The sequence below is a fragment of the Oryzias latipes genome, chromosome 17 (assembly GCF_002234675.1).
Source record: "Oryzias latipes chromosome 17, ASM223467v1".
NCBI lineage: Eukaryota > Metazoa > Chordata > Actinopteri > Beloniformes > Adrianichthyidae > Oryzias > Oryzias latipes.
The window spans coordinates 17685322-17709283 of NC_019875.2; the positions used below are offsets into that span (position 1 = coordinate 17685322).

Here is a 23962-nt window from a genome sequence, read left to right on the forward strand (position 1 = left end):
CGGCCATTGGTCGATTTCACACAGAGCCGGCAACAAGTAGTGCTCCTATTGGTTCAGCTGACCATCTGTCAAGTCCTATCACAACCACTGGGCGGGATTCCTATTCTAGTTAGGTTGAGAAAGCAATAATTGCGGCCTAGCTGGGACCGTTTGACTCGGTGATCTTCAACATTACCTCCGCGGATGCCCCTGCCTCAATTTATAGGACTTTTAGGCAATCCAAGCAAATATTAGTGCCTTTTTTCAACCTTATTTAAAGGATTGCACCTTCTTTGTAGCTGTTGGTGAATGACATCATCGGTTTAAATAGCGTTTTATCACATTGGCCCCTATCAAATAATCAGCTTTCATAATTAAATTAATGGAAACTTGTTGATTTGTTTCTGGATACATTTTTTATAAGTAGATAATATAAGATTTGAAATTGTTAATAATGGAACGTTCCATTTAGTAATAAATGGGTTGTTTTTCTCTATATAATTCTTTGTGTGTTTTAGTGTATTTTGAGTGCGTGCGACTGTGATTTGGCGTCCTCTAGTGGTTGAAAACGAACACAACATTTTGCTATTTCAGCTACATTTTTAGAATTGCATATAAAATTCATTTTTGGTAAAAATTGTATATATATATAAACATAATTGTTTCTGAACTAACTTTGAAAATGGGCTATAATAATTCCCATGAGAGCTTAGCTTTAAAGACATTTATTTCTCTTTTGGTTTTTTAGTTTATTTTAGGGAGACATTTATTTTTTTTATTACATGAACTACACATCAAATATATTTGTCTTTTTTAACAAGTTGGCCTCATGGCCTCTTCACAGAACAAAGGGTAGAATTGAGGCACCAGGGGAAGTTTCTTCCTTGACGTGGTTAGTTTAAGAAGCACCAGTTCTAAGCAGTTTGATAATGAGGAAGTGATGCATTTTTAATGAAAGAAAGAAGTTTACGTTTGTTAATTCATTGGACAATAGGTTTGCAGTAAGGATGTGTCACTTTTCCATTTTTTTACAACTCATAAACCATAAAAAAATGATATTGGGAATGAAGAAATACTCAAGAGAGAGGGCCTAACCAGGGAAGCGTGAATGACTCCATGTGACAGTGCACCACACTTTGTCCATAGCAGTCCCACAGAGATGTGCCTGCTCACTCGCCAAAGCCTCCATCTGTCCTCAGCCCTGCAAAGACTATCAGCCATACCAGGCACTTCGATTCCGTCCCATGCTGGCCTGCCTGGTCCAAGCCAACGGCAGCTCTGTGGGTGGGAGCTATATTTACAAACCACTGTCGTGGCATAGGCAAGCGAGCCATGAAAGAGAAATTCTGCTTCGTGTGAAAGGATTTAACAGCCACACCTAAAGCAATCAATAAATTAAAGGTTGCTTCTTTTTTTCTGTGCAAAAAATGCTCAGTCGATTGTAGATAACTTTACTTTAATGCTTTGTTCTTGATAGAAATGTATCAGTAAATAAACATCTGTTGCATGGTAGTGATAAAGAAGGACATCATTCAAACATCACATTCAAGGAAGGGTGCACTGCAAAAACTAAATAATAGCAAAGTAAAGACCCTTGTTTCAAGAAAATGTGCCTTATTTTCTGTCTTCAAAAAAAAAATCATCTTATTGAATCATTTCAATAGCAAAAAATTCTTAGTTTAAGAAAAAATGTCACCGTGATTAGATTTTTTTCTTAAAGTAAAAATTCCTGGCAACACCTTTTTTGCTTATTTGAAGATTTAAAAAAAAAAATTTAAACATTTTTAGGGAGTCTCTTTTTGCAGTGTAATGAGTCTTTTAAAGTTAGGTGGGTGACATTAAGAGTAACTCAGTACTTAAAAATAAAAGTTTTTTGTTCTATGGGAGCGAAAAACCATATCAGTCTCTTGTTATTTTTTTTAAAATAAACTCCTTAAGTATATTTACACACAGGAAAATTAGAGCAAATAAGTGTTATATATAGATATATTTCCTTCTTAGAGTTCTTTTGGCATACATTTCTGCCACCTTTCATGCACTTTGTTTAATAAGAAAATTACACTTTATTTTTCACCCTCCAGCATCCAAGTTGTTCCTTCTGCTTCTATCATCTTCATCCTTCAAGCATTCCACCTTCCTCACAAAGGAAACACCAGAAATCCAGAGAAAGTGGAATACTTCCAGCCCCCCATCAGGTTTCCTCTCTCCAGTCTGAGGTACGCCTTGTCCCCCTTCTCCATGATCACCAAGCCGGCATTGGTCGCAGCTTCTCTGGTCACATCTTGGTCTCCAGCAAAAGCAGAAATCATCGGCCAGCCGTTCACCATCAGGCTCACCTGATGGACATGAAATACTGAATTTAAAATCAACTGAGGTGACAAAAAAAGGTGTCAAGGAGGAGGTGGACGTTCACCTGAATGGTTTGTCTATTGTAGGCCTTCACAACGTGAAAGTTGAAGCTGTAAACTCCTCTCCGAGGCGCCAGAAAGATGCTACTCTCTTGGTCAAAATGAGTCCCAACGTTTACCAAGATCTGAGCAAAAAAATTAGGGAAGAAGATACGCTGTGACATGAAGACTTTGAGGATGAAATCAAAGGATTTTTAAAGATGCTAAACGCAGGAGCACCAGCTGCACAGCATCTCATTTTCTGCCTTGCAAGAAAAATGATTTTAGCAAGAAGGTTTTTTCATAACAAAATAATCTTAATTTGAGAAAACATGTCCTAGTGACTACTATTTATTTCTTAAAATAAGAACTTTTGGTGACACACTTTTACTTAATCAATTTTTTGCCCATTTGAAGACAATCTGCCAATTTTTGTCTTATTTTTGGGGTCTGTTTTTACAGTGTGTTTTTACCAAGACTATTTTTATAATCAATAGTATGGCTTATATCCCACAATAATTCTATTGCAATTCTAATCCTGGACACTCACATTATCAAAGTAGATGATCATAGTGCGGTTGCTCATGTCTGTGGGCTCGTGGTTGGTCTGGCGGCTGGCGGAGAAGGCCACTCGTCCAGAGCCGGAGCGGACAGACATCCCCAAAGCGTTCCCAGCAGGCTCGGATGAAGGAGTGGAGTCACAAACCACCAAACATTTGCCTTCGAGTATGATGGGTTCTGTGTCATTCTGTTCTCCGGATCCCAGAGTTCCCCACAGCAGCAGCACACTCAGCAGGATCAGGATGTCTGACCCGAGGTGCATGGCTGAACCCTGAAGGGTTGACAAGACACCTGCTTGGTTTTTACACAAAGACTTTGTGTAAAAGTCTTTGAAACACTTGAAGGGGTAACTTCCATAGGATATACAATTTAAAAAAATCTCAAAACATCAATTTTGATGGAATTTTGATTGATTAAAAGAAACATTTCTTTTTTAAACGTGACGTCCGGGGAGATTTAAAAGACACAAACAGCTGAACCAGCAGATGACCCACATGAATCTCACAGGTCCCAGCTGTCAATCACCCCCCCCCCCCCCCCATCTTTTGCAAACCCCAAATGGCCTTGAAAAGCAGGATCAACAAATTCCAGTAAAAAAAGCTCTCGGGATTTTGAAGTTGATTACCTCAGCACAAAAAAGACGAGACGGGTGTCAAATCAGAGCTGGCAGAAGAAAAGAAGGCAGATCTGAGTTTAGGCTCGAAAAGACAGAGGAAGATGGAGCAGTGAGGAAACAAACTGATGATGTAGGTTTTTGGATAGGTGACAGGGGAAAGGATGCAGAAGCCAGGGGAGATGGTGTGGGGGAACAACTCCACTGAGTGACCATCTGTCTTTCACAAGAACCCCTTCGCTGCTTCGTCACCTAACTTCACACTTTCTCGTAAACATGCAGCAATGACCCTTTAAGGTGGCCCCTTTATTCCTTTTGTTTGGTTTTCTCTAGAACTTAAGCAATCATTTTCTGTGTTATTTTAGTTTTTTCTAATTTCAGCAGCAGCTTTCTCAATTAGGAAAGTTAAAGTCCCTTAACAGTTCAGACTGAAAAACCTTAAAGGCTTTAAAAATCTGACCATCGGGTGCTAAAATCTATGAGTCATCATTACCTTTTCTTGCAGTGAGTCAAAGCAGGTTTGTCTGTCCAGCTGAGGTTTGAAAAGAAGTTCAGAAATCTCTCCTTCTGCAGTTCTTCAGTCACATCATCTCACGGAGACGAGTCAAGACAAAAGGAGCCACTTCACAGATCGCCCTGATCTGCCTCTTTCCCTGTGAATCCAACCCCCCAAAGTGTGTTTCTCTCTCTCCCTCTCTCTTCCACCCACTCCTTAGGGTGAAATGAAGAACAATAATTTAGCATTTAAGAGCAAAGTGAGCAAAGAGCTCTTTTTTGTTGTTGCTTTTTTCCATCGAATGTAACAAAAACAACAAAACATTCTTTTGTGCGACCATAAAGGCTCAGAAGATCCTGGTTGTGTTCCATTGTTCTTGCACGTTTTGAAATGTTTAATTCTATCAGATGTTGTTAAAAAAAATTAAGAATTTTTGCTTCACAGATTATCCTGTAGAAATATAATGACCTCAAGTTATAGAAAAAAAAATCATATATCGAATAAAGTCACAAATTAATATTTCAAAAGGTAATTTAAAAAGGATTACATTAAATTCCCACTCTGATCGTCTTTTGATCTTAAGTAAAATCATTCCAAGTAGGTTTTTTTTAAATTGTAATTGTGTTATTTTCAGTAAAAATAATAAATATAAGACATAGTTTCTGCAGAGCGGCAGTAGTTAATTAGAAATTTGCCTCTGAGTTGTGGGCGAAACAGCCCCTCAAAACACCAACCTATCATTACAGCAGAAATGGCGAGCAATATCGGAGCAACCAGCCGTTCAGTTTTGAACCAGATGCCAACTCAGACGAGGAAAACGAAGACGTTCGTGGATTTTTTGTCTGCATCAGAATGGAGTTTGCAGTCCTCCAACTATAGTACCTACGTCACTGCAAGTTTTTTCCAATTTTTTTGTATTATTCTTATTTGATTGCTTGAAATAAACCATTTCAAATCAAATCAAATAAAGAAATACTCAGAAACCCAATTTCAATCTTAATTTTCCTTTTATGTGTCCTTCACTATAAAAAAACGTATTGGTACATGTTTCCATTTCAAATTTTAGCTATACCTTTTGTGTCAACTTGGTCAAATACTACACATAAGCTAGTCAGTCTATTTTTTATGTAAGAAAGACATTTCCCTTAAACGTTTTTGAGACTTTTTCATGCAAGCTTGCAAACTAAAGCTGGACAGACACAAGAGTTTCTTCCCAAATGGTCTGTAAATAAAAAAAATTTGTCGTTTAGGATGTTTACTTGAAATAATTTGTTTTGTAAATAAATGTGATCATTGTGTTTCAGCAACACAAAAAGTATAGATCTGAAATAGGAGGCTCAAATTTTCACAAATGACTTCAGCAATTTGCTTCTAAACTTTACCCATATTTGTCTTTTATTGATAAAAACAAAATACTATCAAGACTTTGATTGAAAGTATTTACGCTTTCTTTATTCTTACTGTGCCACACACATCTTAACCCCCTTAGACATTTCTGGGGGGAAAAGGCAGACTTTAAAATGTGTCCCACATAGACTTTTGCACCAGAATCCTGCTCCTCTTGCTGTAACTCCCATTAGAAGAAGTTTCAATGTAAACATCACAGTTTTTTTGAAGAACCCTCTGGGTTTTTTCACACTTTGACGATGGAAATGCGACTTTTGAGCTCAGCTTTGTAGAGTCCGAAGCCCAGGCACAGAGGCTGGGTGAAGCTGGAGGAGAACGTGTGAAGGTGGATCAGGCTGTTGCTTGATCCCACCTCAGAGAAGGTGATGGTCCCTGCGCTGTAATCCACAGCAACGGCAACTCGGTTGCTGGTCATTTGGTACGAGAGGCGGGTCTTCCTGCGGTTGTGCCAGGCTGCAAGCTTTTTGTCGTGCTGTTGTGTCAAACTCCAAGACACCTGGGGATGAAGGGAAGTCACGCCATTCACCATATAAAATAAATAACTCATCAATAAATAACCTAGTATATATGCACATGTATTAACTTTATTGAGGGGCATCAGAAATTAGATCTATAATTGAGCATAACATTTAACAGCAAAATAATAAACCCCTGCTTAGCACAAAAAAAATGGCAAAAGCTAATTTGATAAATGGGAAACCTTATTGTTTCCAAAAGCATTGTCCTCCTTTCCCTTGCGTCCAATACTTCGGTAGCAGATGGCAACATCCCAGAATCCCTCTGCCTCCAGCTCCCAGTAGTGGGTTCCAGAGGAGAAGGTCTGGGCAGCGAGGACCTGTGGCCAGTGGTCGAAACGCTCGGGATGGGCAGCGCAGGGCAGGCGGCTCTTGACACGAGTGACTGTGCGCAGGTCATCTGAGATGCTCAGCAGAGGATGGGCAGTGTTCGTGTCCAATGTTAATGGACTGGTCACTGCACAGGTAGAAGGAAATACATATTTCTGTAGTTTAAAGAACTTTTTGATCCACATGACACAATAAAAATGTGTGTTTTTTTTATCTTTGTCATATAAACCTAAATATGCAATTGAACTGTTGTTGAAATTTAAAAAAAAAAGCTATTAAATAGTGTTTGCAAAAAAAGGAAGATCTCTTGTTGTTAACTGTAAAAACGCTTTACTTTTAACAGCCTTTTTTTACTTTATCTGAGGTTTCTTTGTCTGAAAAAAGGTCAATTATAAATTCAGACTTGTAGGACAGCAGCTGAATTGTCCAGCTTCCACCTATATACCATTTTAATCCACTTGGATCAATTGGATCAAACTGGTTGGAATCCAGAGGCAACGCCCTGCCTTCTGGATCGAAGCTGATTTTAAGAACAGAGATGAATGAAGTACCGTATGTAACCACTAGGGGCTTGTTGCACATGCACGGCAGCTCCCATTAAGAGACGATCAGTTTGAATGATTCGTTTGCATTTTTGTAATTTTTTCTGTTTATCATATGAATAAAACTAAGTCTGAAAAGGCATGTTTTTTAAAGCTGGTTATTTACAATGCCGCAAAAAAACAATGTGCGCACACACATGAGCATCCTGGTACTTACAGAGCTCCCGTTTGAGGTCACTGAGGCAGCGGAGGGTCGCTGTGATGAACCCACGATATTTTCCCTCTATGTCTTCTAGGATGTGTTTCCTGTCCAGACTGATGGGAGCAGGGTTGAACATTGGGCAGTTCAGGTCAGCTAATAACCTGGAACACACAAGCCACCCGTGTGAAGCGTTAAAGTTAAAAATCTCTTTAGGGTTGGAGCAAACACACACTCATCCAGACACAATAGCAGAACTTGGAAAAATCAGACAAGAAACCTACTTCTATGGGAGAAGAACTCTTGTGATTTCAGCCAAATCCCCAGAGTCAATCCCAATGAAACCTAGTTGTTGCAGTTCATCAAATGACCACTAGAGGCTGGCTTCGAAGGGAGCAGTTTTGTATTAACTGCCGTAGTTAATAGTTCGACTTTCACGCCCAAAATGAACGTATGATTGTGACAAAAACTTTTTGGAGTCCTTTAGGTTCTCTTCCTAACAGTCTGTGTATGTTTATGAGCATTAGAATACTGAAAACATATGGGAGGCGTCAAAGTCAATCAGTCCAGTTTACATACTGTGAGTCTGTGGAGTGAGCTACATGTTAGGTTTGCAGCTGATGTGTAGAAATGGGAATTTGTTTTTCAAATGACAGTCTTTCCAAGCTGAAAACAAATGCGATAACTTCAAGCAGGAAATAACAGCCACAGTTTAAAACTTGAACCTCAATAGGTTAGTTTTTGTGTCAGACTGAAGTAAACAACATTCCCATCAACAGTCCAGAATTTGGGGTAAATATTTATGCAACTCAGTACAGAAAAGAATCTAAACATAAAGCCTAATGATTGACAGAGGGCTTTTTCCCCCTGATAAAGTTTGATGTATCTTTTAGTCAACACACAAACAGTCACAGTATATACTGGGATGGGCTTTTCTGGCTCTTGCAGGTCTTTTTTTCCAGGTATCCACCATTAATCACATCAGTCAGGAGCTTCTATTCAGTTAAAATGTGTTATAAATGAAATAAAAGGGGGGGGGGGGGGGTATTACCTATTCCTGATTTGAAGCACCCAGTTTGTCTAAACTTACTTTGTGTCTTCTGACTGAAAGGCCTGCGGGAGAAAAAGTGAGAACACGTCAAGACAGGTTCCTGTGATTGTCAAAAGGATCAAGTGTTTTTTCCAAAAAGTTTAAAATCTATGAATTGACGTTTTTTTCATTGAATCGACTTTTGATCACCTGATTCAAACTTTTAATTCTTGTGAGTGTATGATGCACTTCACACTGATTCCACTGTTTTGGGTGTCATTGCTTTCTCACTTTAGCACTGAATCAAGTGGAACAACTACGCTCATATTTTGGGTTTGAATCCGATTTTGGCACAACACAAGCTTTGGGATTTGCACCCGGCAGAGTAATAAACCTATCCTACCTTTCCTTTTTGTTTTGTTTCCACACTTTTCTGTTTTCCCTGACTAGGTAAAGTATTTATGACTACAGCAAACACATATAGGTAGCTCTTTGTGACTATCGAACTGATCCCTCTTCTCCAGGAACCGTCTTCTCACATCAAGACATGGATCAATCCTTGACGTTAACTCACAGGGGCAAAAACATTTAACCAGGAGTTGTTAAATGTCATTTTTTTGGTCATAAATAATTTTGTGGCACTGTAGTGGACGGCTATCCACCAACAGTTGCTGGGATAGTCTTCAGTGACCTCCCGTTACTCGGCACAGTACTAATCCGGATAACTGGATGAATGTGTTTCTTCTACAGGACAACCTTTTTTTAAATACTTCATTGCGAAATAAAATGATGGAGCTGACCACTAGAGCAGCCTCCTTGTCCTGTGAGGTAAGGCACTGATGTGCTGCAGAATGTGTCTATTACAGTACAATTCAAACCACTTGGTGTTGTAACTTCATACTTCTAAAAGCATTGTGACTTCATCATTAATTAATGCTTGCAACCTGACTCACATCTGAAATGACATTGACTCTTGAAATGAAGCCTAGAATCAAGTCTTGATGGATTTGATGCTGTCATTTGGTGAAATGGAGCACAGCCGTACCCAGATGAGCAGGAAGGGGTCCGTCTCTGCCAGCAGCAGAGTCAGGTAATGCTGGATGTTAACTGTCTGGCTCATGTCGACCCTCACTTTGGCACAGTCTTGTTGCATGCGCTCTAAGATCTGCTGCCTCTCCCTCTTGGTGATTTCCTTCAGAGCCAGCACCAGCTTCTTCACCTGGACCTGCAGGTCGGAGTCCAGCCGCTCCACCAGACCGTCATCTTGTTTTAATGAGTCCTGGAATATTGGGAACATTTCTTAGTGGATGTGACTTTATGAAAAACTCCACCGCTTAGAGTTTTCTCTGCACCAATCGAATCTTTGAACTCACAGCCACGGAAGAATCCATATTCTTGTGCTCTTTCAGAATCCGCTCCCCATCTTTGAGCTTGTTTTCTGCTTTGATGAGCAGCGTCTGGAGAATCACCTGTAAAATCCCACATTTAGGAGTGTTGTAAACTGTAAACAGACATTAAGGTGGCGGTAGAAACACCTGACTAACCTTCAGATCCTCTTCGACGTGCCTCAGAGCCTTCACTTTGTGCTGAGAATGGCCTCCCTCCAGCAGGCAGTCCCCGCACACGTACACCCGCTCATCCACACAGTAGTAGCGGAACACCTCAGAATGGGCGGCACACCTTCGATGAGAAATGTCCCCCAATGGATCTACCAGCATGTGGTTGCTGAAAGCTGGTCTCTCCAGGTGGGGCTGAAGGTGGCTGGCACACAGCGACACCTCACACCTCAAGCAGGTCTTCACAGCCTGGGATTTCTCCTCTGCCTCTGGGGGGCAGCAGTCACACAGCACCTCCCCATGCTCCTCCTGACACTGGGAGCACACAAATCGGACTTTCCCCTCTGAATGGCAACTCCAGGCTTCACGGATGCAGGTGGGACAGAAGCTGTGGCCACAGGGCAGCGGGTGGGCCCGACTGAAGCTGTCCCGGCACACAGGGCAGGTCAGCTCTTCATCCATGGACGTCATGGCACTGTTCTCTATGTTATACAAGTAAAAACAGCTGAATTTTAATATTGCAGAGTGCCAGGCAAAGAGTCAACTGTTCACATTAGACTAAGTACTAATGCCTAAGCCAGCACTGAGCCTGGAAGGAAAGGTAATCCCTTGTTTCCCTTCCAACTGTTTCTGTAGGCTAATAAAGTCTGGTTTGCTCTAAAAATAGGAGAGCAGATCTAACAACTAGTCTCAATCAATTTTAAAAAATCATGTAAAAAAAAAGAACCAGTTTGTACTTTAACATGCCAGAATAATAGTGGCAAAAAGTGCATTTAAAATCTCCTTTCTGAGAGCTGCAGTACTGTCCGAAATGCAGCAGAAAAACATCAGAAGGTGAGTAAAATGAAAGATTTTATGAAATTTAGATGTTTTCCAGAGTTAACACCTAAGTGACTGAATACTAATCCCGAACCGACCTGTTACAGTGGAGGGATCAGGAGATCATTGCTGTTCAGATTTATTCACATGTTTACCTGCAACTCTTACTCTGAATTTTTTAAAAGTTTTTTTTTTTTGTTTTAGCTTTAAAGAAGTGGATGAGAGGAAGTTCTTACCTGTTATAATCATGATATTTGAAGAAAGCTGCCTTGGAGAGCACGTGTGTGCGTGCTCTGTAAGGGACACTGGGTTTAATCCCAACAGATTCTCAGCAGATGTCACCTGACTTTAAATTAGAGGTGGGGGTAAAGGGGAATTATTGTGTTTCGTCTGAGCCAGATTGAAAGCTGACTGTCGTTTTGTTCAAGGAATGTGTGGAAAGCCGATAAATTGTGTGAGAAACAACTGGGAGCTCTCCTTCAAATCCCCAAAATCCACAACATTTAGATCAAAACTTTCTTTTCTATAATTTATAGATAATGGTAGCCTTTATACTTCTTTTATACCTAAAAAACAAACAAACTGGTTATCAGTTTATTTAACACACTTTCCATTCTAAAATCACATTTATGGGATTAGCTATACATCTTCCTTATATGTTCGAAAAGTTTTTTTATGCATATAAATAAAATTTGAATCATTTAAATGATTGTGACTGACATGTAAGCATGTCTGGTCCAATCCCAAGTCTTCAAATGGTTCTATTACTGTTATAAATGTAAAACTTGTGAAATTAAAGGGGCTTTTTTGGAAATAGAAAGTGACAAAAATGAAAATAACCATTCATATTTTATTGGTTAAGAAGATCTGTGATTTTTTTTAATACATTTATTATAAATCTGAGCAAGAAAAATCAGAATAAAATCAGACATTTTTTACTTTTAAATTCTAATTATTAAAAAAAATCTAAAACAATCAAAATTTAGAATATACTAAATGTGTTTCTGTTCTTCTTATGTGATTTAAACAAAAATTTAAGGATAAAGATGTAATAATAACAGTCTCAGGATTAAACTGTGTCAACATAATGTGAATGAAATGTAAAAACACAATAAAGAAAAGTGATTAAATGTTGAAAAATTGCAAGCAAATAATAATTTTCTCATTGTGAAGTATCAATGGACTGCAGATGCGTACAACCTGTTTTGCAGATTTGAGGGAAACCCAAGAATGTTGTCATGGCTCTTCAAAACAGAGAGAGACTATAATATGGAAAAATAACAACAGAAAGTTTGTATCCTAAGTCTTGGTGCACACCCACACTTTTAAAGTCATCTTAAAGGACTGCATTATGAAAGAAAGTTTAAAAAAAAAACTGGTATCCAAAATGCAGTAAACATGTCGGATTATGACCAGGGGCCTGTTTCAGAAAGGAGGTTCAACCAACTCTGAGGTTAAACTTGAACTCTGAGTTGGTTAATCGAGAGATTAACAACTCTGAGTTTTCTGTTTCAGAGAAGCTGATCGGAGTTAGGTCAATCAATTCTGAGTGGACTGATTCGGAGGTAAGCGTGCGCACCGCGACTATAAGAAGCCATTATCAATGGAGCGCAGATATTATGAGTCACCATGGCAACCGTGGAAAAAAAGAGGTCTGCATATTTTTCGCCAGCTGAACTTGACGTGCTGCTGCAGAGTTACAGTGAATATGAGCACATATTCTGGAAGACAAGCAACACCGCTGCATCTGCAAAACAGAGACAGTTAGCGTGGGAAAACATAGCTGCTCAAGTTAATGCGCAAGTTTGCATTTAAATCATTGTTATGAAATATTGGCTGTAATAACTTTTTAAATAGCGTAAGGTGTGAATTAAAAATGGCGATATTTAGGTGTACTTTTGAAGTGTTATTCCTGGTGTAATAGCATGAAATGCTGCACAGTGTACAGAACCAATCTGGGGGAAAAATGCATTTAACGTCGGTAATGTTTAGATGACTTTTTTTTATTAACCTTCCCCTCTTGCAAACGTTGGTCAGTTTAATATTAATACATGCAATTGTGTTTTTAAAAGTGAGCTTATGTCTACCCTTTTATTGATCAAGTGGTATAGGTTTATATGGGATTAAGAAAGTAAGCAGTACTATCAAATTGTGTTTCCAAAAAGTAATTGTTACATTAATCTAATTCAATGTCCCTGATTTCATTTTCATGTAGATGCAATCCTGCAGGAATTAAAAGAACATGGCAGCAGCTAAAAATGAAGTATAAAAACATAATTCAATCAGGTCAAATTTGAGCATGTCATGGATGTAGGCTTTGTTGACAATATTTGACATATGAAACATCTACATAGCAATACATATCTAATGTTGTTTTCATTGTATATATGTAATTGACTGCAACGAAAAACGGTAACGCTCAAACAAAAACGTATGGGGGAAATGACAAAAAATAGAGTCTAGGTCTCAAAATCCTCGCACGACGTAAATGTAATTCTCTACGAATTAATGCAGCCTCCTCGTCCTCCTTGTCGAAAAAAAAAACTATTTATGCACTTATGCACAGTATTTATGCACTTTTTTTTATGAATAAACCAATTGTTTCCCTCCCAGCTCTTAGCAGAAGGTGATGTCTCTAGGGAGACACCTAGCGGCAGTGATTGTAAAAGCAGCACCATTTTCAACGATTAAGTTACTAAATTATGACATTTTACTTTATATTTGATATTAAATTATAGCATTTAATATCTTTTGTTAGAAAACAGTGTATTATTGGTGGATGGATGTGTTTAGCAGACTTCCATTAGAAAACAAAGTGAGTTGTGCATATTTGTCACAAAAAAGAATTGCAGCACTACTGTTGTTAAAATGTCTGCGCAGTGAGGGAGAGGGGCCACTTTTTATCTACTTGAAGCCGTCAGGCTGGAAGGGTTTCTGCTTTACACTCCTACAAAGGATGCGCGCAGAGTGACAATGGCAGCCGTGTTTCCCTCAGGGCCGTCTGGTGGCGATGCTCATTAATTATAAGAGACAGACAGCCTACAGACAGACAGACAGACAGACAGACAGACAGACAGACAGCGCCGCAGACAGGTCGGATTGGACATGGACACACACACAAGGGGAAAAAAAAGAAGAAAAAAAACTAGAGGGGGAAGGAAGAGCTACACGTTAGGTTGAAGAAAAATAGAAAGAAAAAGAAAAAGATCCTCCCCCCGCAGGGAGCGCAGCTTTTGCACCGCCCCTGCCTCTGCGCCTGCCACTTGACTCTGAGTAAATACATTCAGGCATAATTTGTCATGAGAGAGTGAAACGGGATCTTTGACGGGGATAAACAGCCGAGGAAGAAAAAAAAAATGCGCCGCTTCGACTGCGCATCCCCGACAGAGCAATTGCAGCAGCAGGGTCCCGATTGAGAGATCCGAACCGAGCTCCGAAAGCCTTCCAACCGCCCCCGTCCTGTACTTGTTATTACACATCAGTGCCGCAAAAAATAATAATAAATCCATCGTTTCCAACACGGTAAGTTGATTTTTTCATTGCGTTTTCCCGTACCCGTGTGGGCGACGAGCGGCCTGTGGTGGAAATGCACATCCGGGGCTGTTTTCTCTCCTTTTTCCGCCGGAGCAGACTCTTTTTTTTATGAATCATAACTTGTGTTATGATGTGGGAGCGCGCACGGCAAGCAACAGGTTGCTGTACAGTAGCGGGGACGCGCTTAGCATAGCACGGCCGGTTTTTTTCCGCGCTTATTTCTTAAATATCGCTTTAAACAAACGTGCAGGAATCGTGCGGGCGATCAATTTGACAAGATGGCTCTGCAAATACGAACGCCTTGTTCTTGTCGTCTTGCTCAAAAAGCGACAATAATATATTTTTATTCTTCTTACTAATAAAGATTTATTTAAAAAAACGGACGAGCAGTTAGGAATAAAATGCTCCAATTGTATTTATGTTTTTATGTTTGCAAGTGTTGTGCTTTAAAATAGTGCCTTTTTGCAGTAACACAATCATTAATTCAACTTACATAGTTTAATCGTGTTTATTGATGAACTCGGGTTCTGCCTGCAACAAAGCGTTTTATTATTCTGCCCCAACACACAGAGATGCAGAGAAGAGGGGGAGGGATGACAGGATGCTGCTAAATTATTTTTCTGTCTTTCTTTCACTACCTTTTCCCCCCTCCACGTGGTGTAAGCAGCCAGGATGAGGGGAGGAAAAAAGGCAGCATTGTGCCTCAAGTCAGAGGCCTTGTGAGTGAGAGGATGGTGATCACTCAGCTGTGCTCCCATAACGCCATTGTTAACTCAGTTTGTCAGCTCCCCAACCACTAAATCTGTGTAAAAGCCCCGGATTATCAATAAAATATTGAGACTGGAAACTGGATTTTGTGCTACGGCTTTAGACCTTCTGGGAGCTGAGTTTTATAAAGTTGAAAGCAGAATCAGACATAGCCGGTGACTATAATGGTGCACCAGAGGGGCTGCAGACTCTTTCCTCTAAAGCATGGGTGTTCACTCGCCATTTGAATGTAAAGTAGTCTACCCTAGCGGACAAACAAGGGAGTGAGTGTGTGTGAAAGAGAAAGAGACTTGTTGAAAGTGTAAAATTAGCCTCCCCCCCCAAAAAAATATCCAATGTTTCCTCTTTGGAAATGATTTTATTTTTTGCTTTTAAAGACCCACTTGATGGTTTTAGTGTTTTTAACATGTTCTAGTGACATTTTTCTCATGATAGAGGGCGTATATAGAGAAAATTACGCTTAAAACTGCATTTATAGGTATTTCTTTATTTAAATCATTGTGAACCAAGATTAGATGAAAAAATGCTGTTTGAAAAAGAGTTTATTTGTGATGTAGAAAATACACCGGGCTGGCCACGAGCTCCCTGCTTTGCTCCACTCTGGTGCATCCACTTGTAGACGACTAGATCCATGTACGTCCTCATTTTCCTCACCTGAGCCAGCATCTGGCTCAAAACTGTACGGCTGGATAGCTTCATTATTACCAGACATTTTAGTTGTACTGCTAATGTTAACAGATGGATGACAGGAAGTGGGGGTCCTGCAAACTGTCCCGCCCACAACTCAGAGGCAAAATTTTGAATGAACTTATGGTGCTCTGCAGAAAATATGTCCTAAAATGGAACACAGGCTTTTTTTATTTTGACTAAAAACTGTTTAATCATGATGAGAAGACTACTGGGAATGCTTTACAACAGATCAAAAGATGATCAGAGTGGGACGTTATTGTACATGCCAACCTTTTACAATGATCAGGGAGGCATGTTTAGAGTTGCACATTTTTGCCTAGCCTGTACATCATGATCAAAGTAAACAAAAATAACCCCAGCATGTTATGAGCCTGACCCCTGTGGCTTTTAAACTGAACAATTGAGCTATAACAATTAAAAAAAAATGAATTTTGAATTTTTTCATCTGCGATTTGTGCAGAAAATGCACATATTGCACATTGTCAAAGAAGTGCTGCGCACAAAGCACATTGTAAATTCCTGAAGGTACAAATCCAAGAGCTGGTAAGGGGACAAGAACAAGGTAAAGGAAACTCCTTAGAGGAACTGCATTAGATTCCATTCCATTGTCCCTTTTCAGCTTTGTTGTCAGCCACTGAAGCGTTAACGCCCCTAAAGAAATGTGGATGTGGCAGTGTCCGGAAGGTAAACCATGCCATATAGTGGCTTGTTCCTGAACATATTGCATTTCTGAGTTTATCAATGAATCAGCGAGTCACTGTATTTGAGTAATGTCGGTTTAGCCTCTGCCTGTTTCTAAACAGGACTGTAACTTTGCTGGGTTTAAAATCACATCTGTCAGGCAGCCGGACACCTTCCTATCCCAGGAATCCTTGACATGCCACAGGCCAAACTAATAAAAGACTTTACCAAGATGATTGAATATCTATAAAGCATCTTCTTTCATCGTGGGGTGAAATGTCATTTGTCTTGTACATATTGCCTTGGAAATGAGGCATGTTCTCATTGGTTGAGCTTTGTGATTGTTCAGACCACTGGTTGGTGTGGGTGTGTGAGCATTAATATTCACCCCGAGGCTAAAACAATTGTCAGCTTAGTTATAATCTGTTTAATTAAAATGTAATTATTATTCGGTCTAAATTGTGATTGTTATTTTTCAGTTTCCTCCGATGACCACTTGGCCGTGAGGCTCCACTTGATTCCAGTTCTCAAATATTCTGTGACTTGACTTTCTGGGACATTGCTCAACCTTCAAGTGCTCCCAGACATCCAGTTCCACAAAAAGCGTTTTGCTAACATGGCAGCCCTTCCAACTCCCCTTCAAAAAAAACACAGTCTTCTCTTTTTTCTGGCCTCACTACCCTTTTAGTCTTTCTACAAAAGCGACACCCACCTGCGTTGGAACTGTCTGGTAGCAGTGCAAGAGCTTCCATCTACTCTTAATATATGGCTTCTCCCAAGTTGGGGTTGTCAGCCACCACCAACACTACCTCTTCCTCTTCCTCCTCATCAGCTTCCCTATGTCCTCCACCGCAACCTGGCAGTCCCAGTCGGGTGCCAGAGGGCCCTCCAAGTCCTGTTACTCCAACCCCAAGCCCAGGCGTAACATCCGCCTCAGCTGCACCTGTAAGGACCCAACTGAGCATCGCCTTGATCCTAGAGGAGCTTCGGGTTCTCCAGCAACGGCAGATCCACCAAATGCAGATCACAGAGGAGATATGTAGACAGGTGCTACGCCTTGGTGAAGCATCCTGTGGCACGGAGACAGCCTCGCAGCATCTTCCCTCTCCCCTGTCTCAACTCTGCCTTGAAGGCAGAAAAAGGCCATCCAGCCCCACAAGCCAGACAGCTGCAACTCAGCCGTCCACTTCGGTCACTCCTCTCCCAGCAAGTTTGTCTTCTCTCCTTCCTTCCCAGACTGCCAACAAACCCACACAACCCACAAGCTCTTCTTTGTCTCAGATCCTTCAGCCTCACAAATCACAGGTGGAAAGAACAGGATTCTCCACAGGTGCTCATGGTTGTCTGTGGGAGAGTTCTCAATGCTCCCCTCCCTTCACCTCTTCCTCTTCAGCAATGTCTTCCTCCATCTACCCCCTTGCACTGTCTTTAGCTCTCCCCAATCGCTATCTTCACGAGAAATCCTCTAATACCAACACAGTGAGCGTGAAGAGTGATCCGTCCTGTCTGAACTCATCCATTCCCACTTCAGTGAACATGTCGAACTCTCAACGTACTTTGCAGTCTGGTTCTGGTGGAGGCGACTCCACTGCTGCTGGTCGTCTTCACCATTCCTGTCGCTTTTGTGGAAAAATGTTCAGCAGTGATTCTGCTCTGCAGATACATCTCCGCTCACATACAGGTGAAAGACCGTACCAGTGTCCAGTGTGTCAGAGTCGTTTCACCACACGGGGCAACCTGAAAGTTCACTTTCTTCGCCACCGTGAACAAAATCCAGAGCTGTCTCTTTCTCTCCTGCCACCATCTTTGTTTGGGGTAGCACTTGGGGCAGCTGGCGGATCAGACATGCAACAGTTAATGAGCAGTTGTAGCAGCACCAGTGGCATTAACTTTACACAGAGGAGGAGAAAAAGTAGGGTGGAGGATGAACCATGTGGAGATAATTTGGAGGTGAGAGGTATTAGTAGTGGACTTTCTCTGGGGAGCTCTGGAGGAACTACACCCTCTACTCTACCTCTTCCCCCTAGTGTGGATCTGACTCTGATTTCTCACTCCCTCCTGCAACTCAACAGAGCTGCTGCTGTTGCTGCAGCAGCTTCTATTGCCTCCTGCACATCCACCTCATCTTCATCTTCAATCTCTTCTACAGCCCCATCCCTTCTCTCAGACCCTTCTTTAACTTCATTTTCTAACCTCACTGGGTTTTTCAAAGGTGCCAAAGAGCAACACTTTGATGAAAACACTCCCCCACTTGCACCAATACTGTCCCCCGCAGTTTATTCTCAGCTAGCCCACCTACCAAAGCTTCTATTTCCATCTGCCCCTAGTTCCTCTGCAACTCAGGTTGCGCACTCATCCCTGTACAACCATCCAGCACTGAGCTTGTTGCGCACTCACCTACCCACCACTGCAGGTTCCCACCAAAATGCTTCTTCTCAACATCCCATTCCCATTTCCTCCTTTCCCAAACTCCCAAGTATTCCCACCGCAACCACTTCACTTCCGTCAACTCTTGCTACCCCAACATCTGAAACATCTAAGCTGCAAAAATTGGTAGAGAAATTAGAGAAGACTTGTCCACAAACGTCTTCTCTGTGGGCTTCCTCCTCCACACCAACTTCCATACTAGAGATTTTGTCAAGCAGTCCCTCTACCTCCTCAACAAGTTCGGCCAACAATTGTTTTGCAAATGCTAGCACCTCTAACACCTTTGTGATGGCATCCCCATCCTCAAACCTGGTTACCACTTCCGTTTCTCACTTCACACGTGAAATGGTCGCTGCTCTTGGAATGGGTGCCAATGCAGCAAGTTCGGTGGTGGGAGGAATGCCATCATCCTTAGGTGTCAAAGATCCAAGTAACCTAAAAAACAATCAATGCGGGGTGTGTCTGCGGGTGCTGAGCTGCCCAAGAGCACTGCGGTTGCACCAAGCCACACACCTTGGAGAACGTCCTTTTCCATGCAAAATATGTGGACGATCTTTCTCTACCAAAGGCAGCCTAAGGTCACATCTGGCCACCCATCATGCCCGACCACCCAATGTACGCGCCCAGAACTCTTGCCCATTGTGTCAGCGTAAGTTCACCAACGCCCTTGTTCTTCAACACCACATCCGCATGCATCTTGGTGGACAGTTGCCTCCAGATGGTGCAGAGGATGCTGAACCTGAAGCCTCTGTTGAATTAAGTCATAAATCCCTGTTACAATCTCAGTCCCCATCAGCTGACTCAAGTGTTGTTTCAAACACAACCCCTCCACAAGCTAGTAAATCTAGGAGCCCAACTCCAAGTTCACAATTTAAAACTTTGGCACCTGGATCAGTCCCAGTCTGTCGCAGCAATGAATCACCTGAGAAAGGTGGAAGTAAGTCTTCATCCTCAAGTCCGCATCAAATCCCACCAACTGACCTCAGTCCTGACCCATTCCTGAATACCACAACCCAAACTCCCCCACCAGACAGTGAAGACCCCCCAATCCTTTGTGCTAGTGCATCTTTGACAGCTTCTCAGTCAACAAATCATGCGTCATCAACTGGGGAAGACCACCAAATTCAACAGAAGGCTTCAGCCAGTGTCCCAAATTCTGATCCTTCACCACTCCCCTCTGATGTTCCAAAAGGCACGGAATCATCTATTCTGGTGGACTTCAAAGAAGATGAAGCACCTTTAACCTTAAATGATTTCCTTTGCTCCAAACCAAACTTGGAGGACTTTCAAAGCGCACATTCTCTTGGTGATCCTTTCAATTATACTTGTGCCAATCCTAACTCCAACCTCACAATAGATCAAGACAAAAATGACATCAGTACATTGGAATCAAACTCTGTATCCCCAAGACCCCAATCTCCAGAACCTGTGACAGAAGAAATGAATACGTCTATTCAGCCGGCAACATCCAAGAAAGATCCAGCAGATGTGACAGACGAAGACATTGACATAACAACCTCCAAGAAGAAGGCAGACCTCTCAGCAGCTGAGGTCAAGTCTGAAATTTTGAGATCAGACGTCTCTGTAAGAGAGACACGACAGAGCTTTGCCTTTAGTTCTTATGAGAGAGAAGATCAAGCAGAAGACATTAAAAGAAGAAGAACTGTTTCCACCAAAAATCTTGAGTCTTCTGTGCCAATGAGCCTTGCTCCAACCCTTCCATCTCCAATTTCCCGCCCTGAGAAAAAGACCTATTGTTGCGCTGAATGTGGAAAAGAGTACGCCAGTCGGAGTGGACTAAAGGTCAGAAAACAGTTCTTTGATGTCTAGTTTCAATAAAATTTAAACCATTGCTTAGAAAAGCAAAGTTACTGCAGAGATAAAGTTACAATTTTTCTTTTTAAAAAACTTTACAAAGATGCAAATTAAAACAAAAACAGTGTTTTTTTGTGTGGTGCGTCAGAGGCTACATGACCTCCATGGTCACTGTGTTATCAGATATATTGTCCAGTAAGTCCATGTGTCCTTGGGTAAGATGATGAACACAACATTCCCCCTAGAGGTTGAGGTTAGCGCCATGCATCGCAGCAAAGCCACCATCTTTGCTCAGTCAAAGAAAGAGCAATGTTAGATGGCATGGATGCTGAGGATGCTGAGATTGGAGCTACCATAGCAGAGGTCTAAAGGAAGATCAAATAGGACATTTATGGATGTAGTCAAGCAGGACACAAATGTGGTTAGTGTGAGCTAGGAGGATGCAGGGAATAGGTATGGATGGAGGCAATTGTTTGGTTGAACTGCTGTGGTCACCCCCAAAAAGAAGCAGCCAAAAGACAAAAAAGTAAAAAAATCTGTTTTGTAAAATTTTAAATTATGAAAATATGCTTTTTGCCATAAAAGAGAAAAACAGAAATATGGCGTGATGGCATGGTTGACAAGTCTGAGGGAAAAGGTAGAAGGTTTATTAATGCACAAGAAAGTTGCCTTTTTATTCCAATAAATTGGGACTTATTGAGTTACCTTTAAATGTAGCTTAAAATCTTTGAGAAAGCTACTGAAAAACAATCATGGATTGTTGCTGAAAAGTGAAAATTTCATTGTTTTAACAGACTTTTTAAACGACGTCATATTGTGCATTTTCTTTTTTATTCTATTTCCTAGGGGCACATGAAGCACCATGGCTTGGTGACTAAGACGTCACGCCCGAAAGCCAGAAGCAGCCGAGCCTCCTCCAACCAGCCGCCCCCCTCTTCATCAGCGACGACCTTAAACATTCCAGCCACCAGGAGCTCTGCAGGCTTTTGGAACCAGTATCAAGCTTTCCTCAACACCCCTTCTGAACCAGCAGATGACCCAAAAGTTGGTATCCAGGATGAAAATGAGTCGACGCAGCTCTCAAAACCAACTCTCCCATCAGGGATGGATCCAAGAGTCTCAGAGGAGGATGGAGAAGTGTCTCCTGGTGTAATAACCTGATGGGCTTAAAAATATTACAATGTTTTTAATTGTGTTTTACCTTTTAGCACAACTGGATGGACATTTGTATCATGCTTCTTCCCTAACATGTTCCAGGTGGCCTGTCAGTTTAATAATCAGAGTAATATGTTTGTATGTACAAGTTGTGAGTCTATCCGTTTGGTCCTGTTGTGTTCAAAAACATACAGTGAAGTTTATCAAAGACATAATCGATGGAATCACTTTATTACTGGATTTGTGAGAGAGAAAATGACTTGAATAAACGGGAAGTCATCCACTGTTAGCCTAGGTTTACCAGCAAACCTAGATCATATAATCAATCATTGTGCACTAATACAACTAGTTAAACTAATTTTGTCATCGTTTTTGGATGTAGTTGCTGTTAGTGTTGTTGTAGTTCTTGTTCAGAATGGCACCAAAGGAGTTTTTATTTTAATTTTAAAACAAGATGCAGAACTTTGGTATTAACCAAAAGGAATCTGTGTTTCAGATCAAGAAGATTCTTTATACATACATATATGACGTTAATAAGTAGAAACATTTAAATGTTGCTCTGTAATATCACAGTGAGCAATATGAATGTGTAACTGTTTGGAAGTTCATGTCTTTTATCCACATGTTGCAATTCTGAAAAGCACTTGTGTCACGGTGGCCTGCTATCCACGGTCTTGTTCTGTCAAACAGAAGCACAACTGCAGTGTTTGTGAGTCCACCGACGGCTTGGTCCATGTGATTCTTGCCCCTCTGCTTTGTGAAGGTTATTGTTGTTGTGTAGTTACGTGGTAATAAAATCACCTTGAAATTGACTAGATTCACTAAACCTTTAAGTTGATGGATATCTAACAATGTGTGTCTGTTATAACCTGTAGTTCAGTATCTACATATTAAAAAGCAGTAATTGTAATTTGGAGTAATTTAGCATTTTATTGGCCACCCTTAACCCTGTAAAGCCCAAAAGCATTGACAGAAAATTTATTCACACTTTCTTAACATGGTATAACTATATTATAAATGCAGCAAAGTAGTCATTTTAAAAAATGAATAACAAAAGATGAGTTATTCTCACTATGAAGTTGTGAAAATTAGCTATTTATTTTCGCAACAAGTGTTTTTGATATTTCACGGAAGCAGCCAATTTTGAAATGAGCAGGAAAAGCCCCTCTACTGCCCCTAGTGGAAAATGGCGAACTACGGGTATGAAATCATGGACAAAATTATATGCAATGGATTTTTAAGAAAAATTTGGATCATGCTAATGAGATTGGGGTCTCATAAATGTTTGTATCAAATATTATACGAATGGTTATATATATGGATAAAGTGAATTTTGCCCAATGAACATTCACTCAAGATTTCGATGTTAAGTGTAAAACATTCCAAACAACTTATATTCAGTTTGAAAGCCAATACAAACAAAGATTATTATATATTAAAGCTTTTAAAACCTAGTAACCAAATACAGCCTAAGAAGTCTCCTCTTCAATCAGGATAAAGAACCATTTTGAATGACAATTGTTACAATTTAAAAACTGAAAGTAAAAGCATAAAGCGTTACATCATTGACAAATGTAACAGAACCAACTTATCATTTTCATTTACACAATAAGGACATCCAAATGTTTAGCCTGCTTTATATACATATTTCTAATTAAACCTTGTGCTATCTTAGATGACCCCACCCTTACTTTGATGTGTTCTCCCTACAATGACAAAGGTGGATAAAGGTGGAAAGATTTCATGTAATCCATGGACACCAGTGAAGATCACAAATCATTGAAGAAAAAAGGTTCAGATCACTGTCTAGTGGGTCTAGATGACCCAACTCCCAATGTTGCCTAGGATAGCACAAGGGTTAAAGTGCCTAAGATAGAACAAGGGTTAAAAAGGGTAAATGCTTTCAGGTATTTTTGCAGATCTGCATTTCTAACATACTGTAGCCTTAACGCAAAGTTTGGTATTTTTGCTCTAAAAATATTTTATTTGAATCTATAGCCATAATGAGAAACATTTTAACATCCCTAATTGTTTGAATTAGAAAATCCATAAGTATATGAAAGCATAATCCATATTTTGCAGTTCATCAACGTTGCCTTACTGAAACTTTGGCACTCAAATCGGTTATCATTTACCACTACCGTTAGAGGGCGCAATTTCTCCTTGTATAACAATATTGGCTATCAATAATCTATAGCAAAAGAAAGTCCTGTAAATAATGATTGAAAAAGCAGTTTGTGACCTGATAATGTGCCACATTTGTTATATTTCTGCAAGCATTTAACTGAAAATACATATTACGTGATTTTAAAAATCCTTTCTAACTTGAGGTGGTTGCTTATTGTGATATTATTTTTACATTTGTGTTGACAGCATATAGCTCTGCTTTTAAAACAGTATACAGGTATTTATGTTTTTGTTTTGTTCTTTTGTTTTAAGGGGCGGGGGGGGGGCATGC

The 23962-nt window shown here is 40.5% G+C and overlaps 3 protein-coding genes across 5 annotated transcripts; 1 reads left to right on the forward strand and 2 right to left on the reverse strand.

Moving 5' to 3' along the window:
• Positions 1-851: 851 nt before the first annotated feature.
• Positions 852-4211, reverse strand: LOC101165671 (cerebellin-1). 2 transcript variants are annotated; one of them, XM_020710941.1, is made up of 5 exons: positions 4034-4197; positions 3553-3590; positions 2917-3198; positions 2393-2512; positions 852-2315 (listed from the first exon to the last, which is right to left on the reverse strand). In XM_020710941.1, exons 3-5 carry the CDS (start codon positions 3187-3189, stop codon positions 2118-2120), a joined length of 591 nt encoding a protein of 196 aa, XP_020566600.1. In that variant the 5' UTR covers positions 3190-3198; positions 3553-3590; positions 4034-4197; the 3' UTR covers positions 852-2117. The 2 variants fall into 2 exon arrangements, with proteins under 2 accessions (XP_020566600.1, XP_004079086.1); XM_004079038.3 differs by lacking the exon at positions 3553-3590 and having other exon boundaries at positions 4034-4211.
• A 1255-nt stretch (positions 4212-5466) lies between these two features.
• Positions 5467-14870, reverse strand: LOC101165918 (tripartite motif-containing protein 16). Of its 2 annotated transcripts, none has more exons than XM_004079039.3 (8): positions 13990-14870; positions 9604-10097; positions 9433-9528; positions 9105-9338; positions 8120-8142; positions 7048-7193; positions 6144-6415; positions 5467-5939 (listed from the first exon to the last, which is right to left on the reverse strand). In XM_004079039.3, the coding sequence occupies exons 2-8, from the start codon at positions 10084-10086 to the stop codon at positions 5670-5672; spliced, it is 1524 nt and encodes a 507-aa protein (XP_004079087.2). In that variant the 5' UTR covers positions 10087-10097; positions 13990-14870; the 3' UTR covers positions 5467-5669. The 2 variants fall into 2 exon arrangements, with proteins under 2 accessions (XP_004079087.2, XP_020566598.1); XM_020710939.2 differs by lacking the exon at positions 13990-14870 and adding an exon at positions 10671-11321.
• LOC105356200 (sal-like protein 1) lies at positions 12981-22342 on the forward strand. The gene is made up of 3 exons (XM_020710938.2): positions 12981-13956; positions 16587-20337; positions 21196-22342. Exons 2-3 carry the CDS (start codon positions 16873-16875, stop codon positions 21508-21510), a joined length of 3780 nt encoding a protein of 1259 aa, XP_020566597.1. The 5' UTR covers positions 12981-13956; positions 16587-16872; the 3' UTR covers positions 21511-22342.
• The last annotated feature ends 1620 nt before the right edge of the window (positions 22343-23962 follow it).

Excerpts from the sequence above, each read along its gene's own strand:
- LOC101165918 (XM_020710939.2), bottom strand. Across the intron at positions 9,529-9,603 it reads ACGTCGAAGAGGATCTGAAG|GTGATTCTCCAGACGCTGCT; the intron begins GTTAGTCAGGTG and ends GGGATTTTACAG. Across the intron at positions 5,940-6,143 it reads ATGCTTTTGGAAACAATAAG|GTGTCTTGGAGTTTGACACA; the intron begins GTTTCCCATTTA and ends CTTCATCCCCAG.
- LOC105356200 (XM_020710938.2), top strand. The coding sequence starts at position 16,873 with ATGGCTTCTCCCAAGTTGGGGTTGTCAGCCACCACCAACACTACCTCT. Across the intron at positions 20,338-21,195 it reads CCAGTCGGAGTGGACTAAAG|GGGCACATGAAGCACCATGG; the intron begins GTCAGAAAACAG and ends TCTATTTCCTAG.
- LOC101165671 (XM_004079038.3), bottom strand. The coding sequence starts at position 3,189 with ATGCACCTCGGGTCAGACATCCTGATCCTGCTGAGTGTGCTGCTGCTG. Across the intron at positions 2,513-2,916 it reads TGATCATCTACTTTGATAAT|ATCTTGGTAAACGTTGGGAC; the intron begins GTGAGTGTCCAG and ends TTTTTTGCTCAG. Across the intron at positions 2,316-2,392 it reads ACAATAGACAAACCATTCAG|GTGAGCCTGATGGTGAACGG; the intron begins GTGAACGTCCAC and ends CATGTCCATCAG.